Source organism: Tetrao urogallus, assembly GCF_951394365.1.
Source record: "Tetrao urogallus genome assembly, chromosome: 3".
In the NCBI taxonomy this organism is placed as follows: domain Eukaryota; kingdom Metazoa; phylum Chordata; class Aves; order Galliformes; family Phasianidae; genus Tetrao; species Tetrao urogallus.
The window spans coordinates 40,984,712-40,998,504 of record NC_136815.1 but is presented as its reverse complement, the minus strand read 5'-3'; the positions used below and the strand labels follow the sequence as shown (position 1 = coordinate 40,998,504).

Genomic DNA, 13,793 nt, shown 5'->3' with positions numbered 1-13,793 from the left:
GAATGTACAAATGCTGATTTCAGGCATTGTCTTTGTATAGTTAGTATTTTAGCTGAGTATCTTGAGGACTGAACTGTTGTAGCTAAGGCTGCCAAATGAAATAATTGTGATGGCAGTTGTATTCCACCACAAACTTATAACTTCTAAGGCTGTAAGACTTAAGAGTTGCATCCTTAAATGTGGTCTGGTATTCGAAAGCAGAATTAAAAGCAACCAGATGGTGTCTCCTTGAAAAGAGCTTGAGCTACAATAATGGTGAAGTTGTGCTACTTTTACCCAAGTCATCAGACCACTCACAGAAAGGATATGTTCAGATAAAAAGGAGAAAATCTCACATCTTTATTCTCTGACAATAGCTAATTGCTAACATACCTTCTTCATATATTGATCTGATCAGCTCCTAGGATAATCTACTTGCATTAAAGATCTGGTTTCTCTCTGCATGAGTCATAAAGATGCAGTAATCAAAGCTTTTATTTTGCTTAGAAGGAATACTTTTTCCAAATATATTCATAAATTCAATAATTGCCATCCTACTGACAGTCTGCTATTCTAGCAACTGCTATTAATACTTAAGACAAATTAACAGCTACCACTACGAAAAAATATATGTGAAGAGTTTCATCAGCGCCTCATTAGTCTTTCATTTATAATTTGTTTTCCACTTTTTCCTGAATTAGGTCTTCTTAGCAACTTGGATTTCCATGGGAATGACTTTAAAGAATCTTTCTTAGCTGTGTTTTTGAGGTAGAATTGAGAATACGTCTTCATGAATCTATTTTTTACAAATGTTTTGGAAAAATAGAAAGTAGAAAAAGTCCAGAGTCCATGCATAAAGATGAAGAAGTTTAAGTTCGTGGTTCTCAGTTGAATAGTGAAAACTCTTCTTAGCTGATGGGGTTGTTTCGTCTTCTCTAAATCAATGGCCATTCAGTTAATAGTTTGGATGCTGAAACTATTGATCAGGTGCGGTGACAAAAAACAGCAGCTTCCCTCTTTACTAATTTGACTACTCAACAATACATTCAGTGAAAGATTTTCACAATGCGCACAGTGAAGCTTAATAACTTCAGTTGCCTAGGAATGTATCTTCACCCACAGCTAATATTTGGTTTATTTAGATGGGTTTTTTTTTTTGTAATTCTACCTACTGTTCTACAGCAAATAATCATCAAATCCCTATTTGCAAAAACTGACAACTTGTCTTATTAAAATTGGCAGAAGCCAGGAAATGCTTCCCAACACAATCACTGACAGCTTACTCAAATGAATTTGAGTTTAATTATGCCAGCACAAGAAGAAGTGAAAAGAAATCTTTGACTAAGAAGGAGTTTAATTATATCTGACATCCTGTAGCCTCCTTTGTGCCTCTACAATGGCAAATGAAAAGAACTGAGAGGAGACCATCGCAGCAAAGTATCGGTGTATCAATTACATACTTTCTGTGATAAAAGTCCTGATAGCTTTTTATCCCCTGAGTTTCATGAAGGTTCTCCCTACAAGCTATTCTTTGTCTAAACAAATGAAAGAAGTAGAATTGCAAACTTGAGTTTTCAGAGGTAATCAATACAATATCGATCCTGTTTTTCAGAAAAAATAGTAAAGAAAAAATAAAAGCCCAACAAATGTTGAATGAAAAACTACATTTTGGGTGAAATCCAGGTCCCTGAGGAGGGCATGGCAGAGCTCCACTAACAGATTAACACATCAGACAGGCAGATTTGGCATTGCGTATTGTCAATTTCTGTGTCTGAGTTTTGAGAGTTTGTTCTTTTTCTGAAATGCGTTTTTAGTGTAATAAAAAAAGAAGTGGCTGTTAGCAGAAGTTATTCCTAACAACCCCTCAGCTGTACAAAGGCTCCGAAACATTATGAAGTATAAAGAAAATCAATATCCGCTTAACTTGTTTTAAAATATTTAATGAACTTGGACTAAGTATAATTTGAAGATAGCATTTGAATAGAACTTTGAAGAGCTGTATTTAAATCTGCACCATTTAGCTGAAATCAATCTTGCTCTTTATCAGAATTGTTTATCAGAAGTTATGTCAATGGAGCACTGGAGAAAAAGATTTTGGAGCTGAACAAAATGATTTTATTGGATTGCTTTATACTCTCAGTGGGTGAAGATGCATTTGAAGCACTGAACATTGGTTTTCCTGCAGTGCTTCAGCCAACAGAGTAGTTTCTTAGAGTGCCAAGAAGGCTGACTCTAAAAGCACGTGATTGCAAAATTACATCTGAGCACCTTGTGTGTGACAGCCTCAAGGACTGCCTTGTTTGAATGGCTTTCCTGTCTCAAGTGGTAAGGGTCTCTTCTGTTGAGAGAAGTCCCTCTCTGAGTTTTGAGGGGAAAAGCTGGAATCTACACTCTACAGGCACCCATAGAAAGGTTTGTGGATATATTTTGGCCTAATTAATAACTTTTTGAATTCTTAAACTTGGCAATGTCTAGTGCACATGGAAAATGACTGGTGGCTCATTTGTTCCCTCATTGTCATTGTCAGTCATGATATTCTCTGTTCCGGTTCTCATTCTGTACAGTGTTACATATGAAATTCAAATGCTTTGTCTCTCATGTTTTCTACCTCCATACTGTCCCTTTCACCTTATACTGTCAGAGTGTGTTTTTCAGACCTTGCAAATAAGATCTGGGTAACGCTCAAGACTTCCCTGGATACTGAGCATTCCAAAAATGGGTTGCAGTAGGTGCCTTATTGGGCATTTTTGGCAGTTTCCTTCTAAGAATGTGAAGCTCCTGAAGGGGAACTGATGAAAAAATCGGTGGAAAATTCTTAAAAATGAACGGCACATTTTACTGAAGGAATTAAATCAGGAAAGATTTTTTTTATATAGTATTAAAATTGCAAAAATATGACAAAAATAAAAGAAGATGGAGAATTGCAGAGACTCATACAGAATGTAGGCCTAGCAACAGCTTACATTTTGTCTCCTTCAATGTAAAAATCTCATCTAGATAAAAATACAAACAAGCACTGTAAGTGCAATGCAATTATACCTAGCCTCAGGAAAGAGCACTGAACAATTTTATTATAGTGCCAAAGATTAATCCTGGAATGTAAAGCTGCAAGAGTCCTATTACGGACCTGCTTCATTAAAAGATGTGGAACAAGATGTTTGTAAGGCACCAATAAATCCATTAAGTGACAGAGGACTCTGAAATGGCCTTTGATGATTTCAGTTATTAAAATTGCTGAGGTTGCTGAAGTTGGTGACTGCAAATACACTTTTAGCTGGAGTCCCTTTTAACCCTCTGTTCTCTGGTCCAAATTCTCCTTGAAATAAGCACCTGTCACTCTGCTCTAGTTAAACGGGCAACCCCCAGCTAACTGGATTGAATCTGGAGAAGATGGGAGAAAAGAACTGTAGGTTTAAAATCTGTTCTTTCAGGTTGCTGTGATCCCAGAGTGAATAGTGCTTCAAACCCACGTATTGTCTAGAGTTCTTTCACTACTTTATCAGATCACTGTATGCTGGACCTTAGCAGGCTCTTTCATTTCCATAAACTGGGATTTCTGGAGCTGAAAATGCCTAAAAAGGAGCAACAGCACTTTGATAAAACTGGCCCAAGCAGTGACAGAAAGAAGCCTGTGCTACTGAAAAGGAATCCTATTGTCTAGTCAAACCTGTCTTTAAATTTTGACCAACAGTGTAGAAAATAGCATCTGATTTGTCAGCAGCATGAAGAAAGGCCATTGAGAAACCTGCAGTTCTCTCCTAATCCTCATCCTAATTCCTCCAACTCCCAAAGATACCTAAGCAAATTTTTAGATTGAAGTATTTTGACATTTCATGTTAGATTAAGAAGTAGCTCTTTAGATCAGGGGATTTCCATGCCAGGGAAATACACGCTGCTCAGATGCTTGAGCCCTGTTGATATTCTCTACCAAATGAAGTTATTCTTTCCGGAGGTGATCTCGGGACACTCACTGTTGATTTTACCAAGATTCTGGATCAAAACATACAACTAGAAGTTACATCCCAAAGTATTCCCAACCAGAAGTAGACAAGACTCAGGCAGACAGAAATGTTTGTTTTTTTTTTTCTTTTGTGCCAGCTGCAATGGAAGGAGCAACTTTTATCCAGTCTACAAGGCAGGCAGGAATGTCACTGATCTGGGTTTGGAGCTCTTGTGTCAAGGTTGTAAAAACGCGCAGCTGCGTCACAGCCATCACGTAGGAGTTTATAAATTTTCCATGCCACAATTAATCAATTTCAGTGTATGAAATTTCCTTGCTGGCACACTTCCTGACTCCCTGTGGCACTTCATCTGTCACTGATAAACAACACAGGGATTTGTCAAAGTGTTAATGGGGGTGGCTTTTCTCAGAGTCATCAAACTGTGCACGTATGTGAGTGTCACGTTAGGAGTTTCTTACAGTCTCTCCCTGAATTTATGGAGCTCTCAAGAAGAGAGCTCCTTTTCCAGTTAGACAGGCAGTTAGCTCCTTTTGGGTTTTGGAGCAAATGGTTTAGTGCTAGCAGGTGTTGCTTTTGCCAAGTTCAAGAAGCTGGTAATATACTAATTGATGACTTAAAACAGAATTTAATAAAAAGCTATTTATCCTAGAAATACTAAAGCCAAAAAAACACTTATGTGAGACAGAGGTTGTTATATTACTCATAAATCAAAGTGGCAGAAAGGAAAGAAAAGTAAGGCATGAAGTTCTCACCTTATGTATGTATGGTATTTTCTCTCAGATTTTATAAACAAATAAAATATACTAAAAAATAGACCAGCTATGCTTCTGATGCATAACAAGCATGAAGATTAAATTGACATTGAAACAGCTCAAATTGGGCTAAGCCATTTGTTTATTGATTGTTTTCCCTCCAACTCTACTGACATCATAAAGGCATTCAGCTCAAAGCACCGGTGGAAGTGAAACATTCATGGTATCCTTTTCAGTAACTGGAAACCTTATGCTTAATTATTTCTGCTCTAGAATGCCTGTAATGTTTGAAGCCTTAATACCTTGCTAATCAGTACCTCACTAATTAGTCCATGACAAGAATTTTAATTAGATGCACAGTAGGTGTTCTCCCTGTGTACAGAAGAGCTCTTTCCCAGGGAGAAAAGAGAAGGAAAAAAGATAGTGGAAGGCATCAAGGGAAGACAAATATGTCTCTTCTACTGAGAGAAGATTGTACGAGAATTAATATTTGTAAAAATTTATTCTGTTTTGTAAAATATGTTAAACTTCACTTTGTGATTTGTAGAACATAAGATACCTCTTTTTTTGTGAATTGGCATTTGTTTTAAGCCAGACAAGAAATACTGGAACGTGACAACAGTCAGTTATGCTCATGGCCAGCTCCAAGGACTGAGCTCAGAGCATCCTCAAGTACAAGTTTCTGTAATCTGAGTTAAAGAGCTGAGCTGCATATCTGTGAGCTGGAACAAGGTGAAGGGGTAAAAAGAAGATGCACAGCACTCATCACCAGTGGTGTTAGTTGAGCCTTGGCTTGGACACATTCTAGAATTCCTATCAGAAGAAACCCAAAGATAATAGTATTGATCACCATCATCTGTATTTGGTTGGCTGGTTAGTTCTATCAGAAAGATGCAAGAGAGGGACAGAAGATACTTCTGATAATACTGCCGGTGCTAATGTTCTCATTAGCTTAATGGTATATATGCCACTGGAGAGAATTTTAGGAGTATTTTGGATGAAGGCTATTCAGAAATCTGCAAAAAAAGCTACTGCAGTGAGAGTCTTACAAAGTTACTTGTATATATATATACATGTAACTCAGGCTTCCAGGGAGAGGCCCTTGTCAAGTCTCATAGTCTCCATATACTGCCATTTTCACAGCTGTGAATGAAGTGTTTCAATAGATATGGGACATTCTGAAAAATGATGACCATGTCTAAAGAACCCTTCATATAAAGAGATATAACCACCAGTGAAATAAAAATAAGGATGGACTGCACAAAAGAGAAAACTAGTTGATGATTTTTACCCCACTGTATAAGGATACTTCAGCAAAAGGCTTCCTGGAGGAACAAGAGATCTTGCTTTAGAATTAGCATTATTTGAAAAATGCATTTTTCATTTGGTTTTGATTGGGAAAATTCTTTCACACGGTGAATACAGTCACAGGTAAGCCATGCTCAATGAATGCTCTGTCTGTATGTAAAAGCTGTGACTAAAGAATGCTTTTATCTACAAGGAATTGTAAGGAAAGCATGAATAAAGTAGCACCCTTTTTGTTTTCAATAAACACTGAAGCAAGTCAGAGGTTGGAATGTTTGCAAATCCAGTGATTATTAGATGGACTGTATTGAACATTTCTGGAAAGAAATGCCAAATTAATCAATGGAGAAGAATCTGTGTTATCCATAAGTATAAATTGTATCAAGAAACTGAAAAAGGTGATGTAATTGTTGTGCCAAAATGAAAATAACCCAGTCTTGGTCAGTTAATATGAACAGTATGTATATTGTTGGTAAAATAACTCTGAATATAGTAAAAGTCAAAGAAAAAAGATGATGCTGTGTGAAGCACTCTACAAATAATAAATGTTAATGTAAAATTGTATTTGCTCTGAAGTGTTCGCTCAGCTGTCCTGCCTGACTAAAAAATGTTATTTTTTAAATTGCCTTTATTAACTCACCTGTTTTAGGAGATATAGTAATTTCCCAAAGCAAAATTGTTTGCTACAGTAAGTTCAATTAGAAAGAGAAAGGTGTGGGGAACTCGAGCTGGGATTAGTGGGATTACATGATTTTTCATATTTTATGGGAGATGTAAAGCTGGTCCAGGTACAAACAATCTTGTTACTTAGAATGTAGAATGGGTATCTTAAGGCTTACCTCATTTTGCAGATTGCTGTGAGCCTTCCTTGACGCCTCCCAGCCAGCAAGAAACAAACTAGCTCCAGATCAGAGGCTGTGTGGCCACTTCAATAAGGCATCATACTGAAGGCTTTTATCTTTAGAGAAAGGCAGGATATATTAGCTCCTCAACTTAATGCCATGGTACACACATCTGTATCTCTCATAGCCAAATCAGAGCATGAGTGAACTTGAATATACCTATAAACATTGTACAGCCATGCCCTTTGTCCACTTCGTAATGAGACTGCTACTCACATCACAAAATGTCCACCATAAACAGCACTTTAGTGGAACCTTTATCAATACTCTCAGACTTGAATAGGCTATTGGGAAAAGGCAGCTCTAATGTACCAGCACTTCATTTGAGCAGTGCATTATGGAGGGAAAAAAAATAATAATCAGAAATCTCTTATGTGACTGCTTTCCTTTCTCCAAGAAATGAAAAGAAACGAGTCTTCCACCCAGAGTCCTCTGGTAGGCAGATAGTAGACTTCAGCAATTAATACTTTTATCCTTCCTCTTAAATACATGTGTGGGTTTGCTATTGAAAACAGCAGAGTATTTTGGATTCTTTTCCTCTACATAGTATCTCCTTTTCATCCCACATGGCCCAATGTTATTTGACATGATCTAGTTGAAATAAGGATTTAGATTAAAATGTGGGTCAGAAGCCTGAACCAGGCTTGTTTTGCTAGAGTAATTATCCATAGGAAGTGGTGAAGCTGACACAGATTCCATTTTTTTAAGTGATTCTAAAGATGTTTATTCTGGAAGCTTTTGTCTTTTACAGTTTGAATGCCAGCTGTGAGGGAAGCCGTAGTTTTTCTCTATTCTCTATCCAGCAGTGGTGTTCTTAGTAATATTCTGAAGACTGCAGGACAAAATATTCTTACTTCTGAGCCTTTTTCTGGAACTCATTTAATCAGAAACATACTGTCCTAAGTTTGAATGAATATTTGGAGTGTATTTGCTTGAGTAAATAGAGGTGTTATGTTGTGGAGTGTGGATTTTGTTGTGTGATTTTTTTTCTCTCTTCCACCCAGAACTGGCTAGAAAAGCATTTTCTAAGCTGCAAACTAATTTCTGAATCTTTTATGATTTCTTCTCTCTTATATAATTTAAACTGAAGATTCCTTATTTAAGAAAACCTAAACTGAATTTCAGAGCTTGTGTTATGTAAGTCAGTTAGTTACATCAAGCGGAAAAACTGAACATTGCCTTTGGGAGATAGAGAGGGGGAAAACAAATGCTTGAAAGCTGAGTCTAGGGAATGGAGGGCAATTTTGGGACCAGCTTTCCCCCAAACCATGCCACAAAGAGGCTGGCAAAAGGCACTGAATACATATGGAGCACCAGTCATCCACAAAGGTTCTCCGGGATCGATTATGGATATTTAAATGTGAATGTTCTGTCTGGGAATAGTACTTAGACTTTTCACATGATTTTGTCTTCCAGAATGATTGAAGATTGCGGGAAAAGGGGAAATACCATGGCAGAAAGAAGGCAGCTGTTTGCAGAAATGCGTAAGTACTTCCTAGAAATTTCACTGTATTAGACCAAGCCACTTGCATTGCAATGTCAGTAAAATTTATGTAAGCTTTCCATCTCAAGTAACTGATACCTTTGTTTCACAAACAGTTTAATATTGTGAAAACAAAACTACAGGAAAATGGGCTGATTTAACCAAATATCAGGAGAGATGAATTTCCTATACTGGCTTTTGTATTTTTTCTACACTACATGATATTATTTAAATTAATGCCTTCTTGAGACAAATATGCTGAAATACACAGGTAGCAGTGAAAGGGGACTGGGGGGGGCAAATGTTTCCAAAAGCAGACCAGTGCCCAGCCAGTCTCTGAAGAGTGCCCACCTTGGAAGACCAAACTTCTCATCCTCTTCTTCTACCCCGACTTTTTATTGCTGAGCATGATGCTGTATGACTATGTACTGACTACCCCTCTGGTTATTACAGATCAGCCATCCTGACTGTATCCCCTCCCAGCTTCTTGCTTACTCCAAGCCAACTTACTGCAGGGGCACAGTGGGAAAGTAAGAGCACCTTGCTGTTCTGCTCAGCAGTAACTAAGAAACACTGATGTATTGTTGATGCTGTTCTCGCCAAAAATAAAAATACAGCACTGTGCAGGCTGCTATGAAAGCTAACTCCATCCCAGCCAAACCCAGTATAATCACTATGTTTTACTCCGTATCACTTGCATCATGCTCCTGTCTTATATGATCCACCATTCTCCCAGCCCTTTAGCACATATGCAGATACAGTTCCTTTAGTCTAAGAGCCATTCCCATCAATTGTCCATAAGATACCCATTCAAATGTCTGTAGAAGTGTGTTCAGTTAATTTTAACCATAACTTGAGCACCATCTGTTGTGGTGGTCACTAAGGATAGGATAGGCGGTGAGTTGTGTTGTGTGCAGAAACTGGCTTAGATTGGATCACTACTGAACATGCCCAGTTCCTTACAAGGCTCATCGTCTGCTGTTTTAGGTGATACCTGCTGTAGTATTTTGACATAGAAGGATAGCATACAACAGCAACATACAGTTTGGGCATAATTATGATGTTTAGAACTCAAATCATGGGTTATTTCCCCCCAAGGTTAAAGCTCCATAGGGTACATACTGGGTTTCACCATCTTCACACATTACCCACCAAGTTTGCCTGGGTCCTCTGGTGAAAGCAATCCCACAAATATATTTACCTTCTCCCAAGGAAAGAACAACCCATGCCATCTTTCCCAGCCAGTTCTCTACATCACTGTGGAGAATGTACTGTGGGGACCTTATCTCCTTCCATAGTATGTAGGGATAAGAAGGAAGAAATGCTCCTGGTACTCAATTTGAATCATTGATCCTCTTGGGACAGTGCTTCCTCAGCTGAGATGCAGCCCCATAGGGTGAATGAGGAAGAGAGATTCTCTTTGAATCCATGAAGTTGGAAGGACAGTCTTTGTGTGGTTGGTGCCTTGAAGTCTGTTTGAGCAGCCAGTTGTCACGAAAGTATAGGCGTATAACTCTGGTGTGTTGCATACCAGCCTCCACCACATGGGTTGTGTGCATTGTACAGCATCTGGATCTTTGGTGTCCTGTTGTCCAGATTGCTATAGACCCTGTCCACCACTGCTAATTCCCTCAGATATTTTCCTCAGCAGTGGTCCACTGCCCATGGTAGTTTACTTTGTTTTTGAAAGCAATCACCTTCATGCTTGACATGAGCTGCCTCCAGAGGCTGCGGACATCTGGCCCTTTTCTGACTATTTTGTGGGTTAGGTGGTCCCTAGAGAGGGACCCCAGCTGCTGGGCTTCCCTGCCCTCCAGTTCCAGACCACTGGCACCACTGGCCCAGCATTTGAGCAGCCAGCTGCTCTCCTGGATCATGGCCACAAGCATCTCGCATATCCCACAGCTTATTCAGCGATGAGGTGGTTTTTGCCTCTTCTGTGATGTTTCTCTTCCCTTCCATGTCCTTACATCTGTCCCACTGAGGAGCAGGCTGCTTGCCATGGTTTTCCCTCCTGCTTCCCTCCATGCTACTCATGGGGAACCTCTTCGTCCCTCACCAACAGTCAAGAGTTGAGTCTCTGGTTTAGCCACAATGTCTGTTTGTTCTCAGGTCTGTAGATCCTTCCAGTGTCCATCTGTGTGCCCTCAGATCCAGATCTCACCCCACTAGGGGCTCTATATAGAGCATCTTTGTAGACGTAAAAGGCCACAGCATAACGCTAGAAGCTGCTGTCAGGAAGGACAAGGCATCTTTGTTGCAAGTGATGCACCACAGTGCAGAAGACTAAGAAAGGAAAATAAGAGAACCTAGATGGTGTGCAAGCAATAGCTAAAACACTGGTATGTTATCAACACTGTTTGAGTCACAAGTCAAAAATACAGTGCTCCGCACACTGCTCTAAAGAAAGTCAGCTCTCTCCTAGCCATACCCAGTACAGGGTTTCATGTACCTCAGGTACCACTTCAGTATATTTTTTTTAATGTCTAGTTAAGCTTTGTGTTCCCTGCAGAACTGTGTGTCATGGATGTGTTGTTCTAACAACGCTCCTGCTATTCTCTTGCCAGTCCCCTCTTACTTCTCTTACAATCCACCATTTCACAGGGAATTCATATCATGTATGAAGTTTGAGACTGACACCTTCTTGCTAGATCTACCAACGTTTTGTTTGTTTGATGGTTAAGATTCCTATTATTTGCCCCTTGAAATATAGAAATATAGAAAATGGATTTTTGTGAATATTTATTCCTCAAAATATTTGATCAAGTTAGCACGTTGCTCTTTCTGTCCTGTGTATCAAGACTTTGGTTCTCTGACTTTAAAGGCAAGGCCTTAATGAAAAAAAAATCATTAATGTGTCCAGAGCAGCTGTGCACTCTGAAAGGCCAGGGCTATCCTGGTGAATCAAATGTGGTCAGTACTGTTCTCCAGGGATCAGCTCAGGTGCACTGAATGGTGTATGTCTGCAATACTGAGCTCTGCAAAATAAGGACTTTTCATTCAGCTAGGCTGTTAAGAACAGGCTTGGCCCATTCCACTGTATCCACTAGCTTTGACTGTAGAATCATAAAATTGTCAAGGTTGGAAAGACCAATAAGATCATCTATCCAACCATCAGCCTAAGCCTGTTAGCATTCTAGACCACGTCACTCAGTGCGACATCACCCTTTTCTTGAACACCTCCAGAGATAGAGATTCCACCACCTCCCTGGGTAGCCTATTCCAATACCTCACCACTCCTTCTGAGAATAAATTTTTCCAAATACTCACCCTAACCCTCTCCTGATGAAACTTTAGGCCATTATCTCTTGTTCTGTCACAGTTATGTGGGAGAAGAGGCTGACCACCACCTCACCACAATCTCCTTTCAGGTCGTTGTCTCCCTTGAGCCTCCTCCAAATTGAGCAATCCCACTTCCCTCGGCCACTCACCGTAAGACTTGTGTTACAGACACTTCACCAGCTTTGTTGCCCTTCTTTGGACACACTCTAGGGCCTTAATGTCTTTATTGTAGTGAGGGGCCCAGAACTGAACAGAGTACTTGAAGTGTGGCCTCACCAGTGCCAAGTAGGAAGGGACAATCACCTCCCTGGTCCTGCTGGCTGCACTATTTCTGATATAAGACAGGATGCCATTGGCCTTCTTGGCTACCTGGACGCACTGATGGCTCATGTTCAGCTGGCTGCTAACTGACACCCCCATATCCTTTTTCCTTCCTGCAGCTTTCCAGCCACTCTGCTCCAAGTTATAGCAATGCATGAGGTTTTTGTAACCAAAATACAGGAGCCAGCTGTACTTTTTAGCTCCCTACTATGGGCAAGGACACCTCCCTCTACACCAGGTTGCTCATAGCCCTATCCAGCCTGGTTTTGAACATCCCCTGGGAGGAAGCATCCACAGTCTCCCTGGACAACCTGTTTTAGAGCCTCAACACCCTCACAATAGAATTTCTTCCTAATATCCAGTCTAAATCTACCTTCTTCAAGTTTGTAGCTGTAGGATAACTGTTGAGTCATGGCCTGAACCACTGATTGAGCATCCGGGGGAAAGGACCCAGTCAGCCCTGGGAGCACAGGTGAAGGCAATTCTCCTGTGTGACTGGAAGGGGCGGAGCCTGGCTACATCTCTCTTAAACCTCACTTAAAGGCTGACCCCTGTGAGGGAAGGTTCTCTTTCTGGATGTCTCTCCTTTGTGGAGTTTTCCCTTCTGAGCCTAGGTATTTGGTGAGCAGTCCTTTTTCGTTTTTAACACTTTTCTGTTGCATCAGTCCCTCAGTCATTGCACCTCTTCTATCACCCTTCTATTGTGTTGATCTTTCTGATTGTTATAGTAGCCATTTCCCCTCATGCTGTTGCTACTTGCCCTTGTAAAAAATTCCTCCCTAGCTTTACTGTAGGCCTTATTCAAGTACTGGAAGGCTGCTAGGAGATTCCCTTGGAGCCTTCTCTTTACTAGGCTGAAAAGCCCCAGCTCTCTTAACCTGATTGTATGGGGAGGTGCTCTGGCTTATCTAGAGTAGTTGAGCTTGTATCAGCTCAAGTCAATGGCAAAGCTTCCATCAACTTGAGTCAATTTGACGTGGTCATGAACTCCTAAACCAGGAGATAATTCTCTACAAACTTCCAGTGAAGGTTTGTGGTTTATTTCCATGAGGTTGAAGGCTTTGTTGTTTTGAGGCAATGTTTCTAAAATATGCAGTGAGCACTGGGAGGACAAGGAGGGATTATTTTCCATGTAATACACAAATACTCATTGATTACTACTTTTTTTTCCTCACACTTCAGTGCGTTAACATGTTACTTGTCTACTTTTTGTGCCAGGTGTTCCTCCCTTTTCCCATTTGCCTGATATAGGAGCCATTAGATTGTGGCCCAAACCAGTGATTGAGCACCTGGTGAAGGGGTATAGCCAGCCCTGGGAACACATGCAGAAGCAGGTCGGGTCACCTGTGGGACTGGACCCTGTGTGTCCACCCCTCTCTAGCCTCATGGAAAAGGTCTCTAGCCTTTAGGAAAAGCTCCTTTAGGAGTTTTCTTGTTCTCTGATCTTTGGAAGGGGGAGGGTAAGTTATTCCTTTATTACTAAATTGCAACCAGTACCTTTCTTGGGTGATGTGAAGGTGATTAAAGGCAGTTATATCTGCTGTCTCCTATCATTACAGCCTGCCTCCCTTTCTTCTTTTCTAACATGTACTTCCAGAGAAGCAGGTTTCAACTAGAGTAAAAGATAGAGGGGAAAACACTAATTTCTAGTGATAAAATAAATGTTATAGGTGAAGAAATGTCCACATTCAGAAAATGCCCAGTTTTGCATGTTGAGAGTACCTTCAATTCTAGCATTAGTATGATGGGTGTGCTTCAGTACAACAGCAGCTTGTCCTGCTGTTGTTGCATTTAAGTTTTTTCAGCT

The 13,793-nt window shown here is 40.1% G+C and overlaps 1 protein-coding gene across 4 annotated transcripts in view; it reads left to right on the top strand.

Annotated features, from left to right (window-relative positions):
* Positions 1 to 8,317: 8,317 nt before the first annotated feature.
* The window catches only part of DTNA (dystrobrevin alpha), a gene marked incomplete at both ends in the record, with an annotated part of 95,996 nt that continues 90,520 nt past the window's right edge, over positions 8,318 to 13,793 (top strand). For all 4 annotated transcript variants that reach the window (XM_079533614.1, XM_079533613.1, XM_079533612.1 and 1 more), the window contains one exon: positions 8,318 to 8,384. In XM_079533614.1, coding sequence (XP_079389740.1) covers positions 8,318 to 8,384 — 67 coding nt within the window. The remainder of the gene's footprint in view (positions 8,385 to 13,793) is intronic.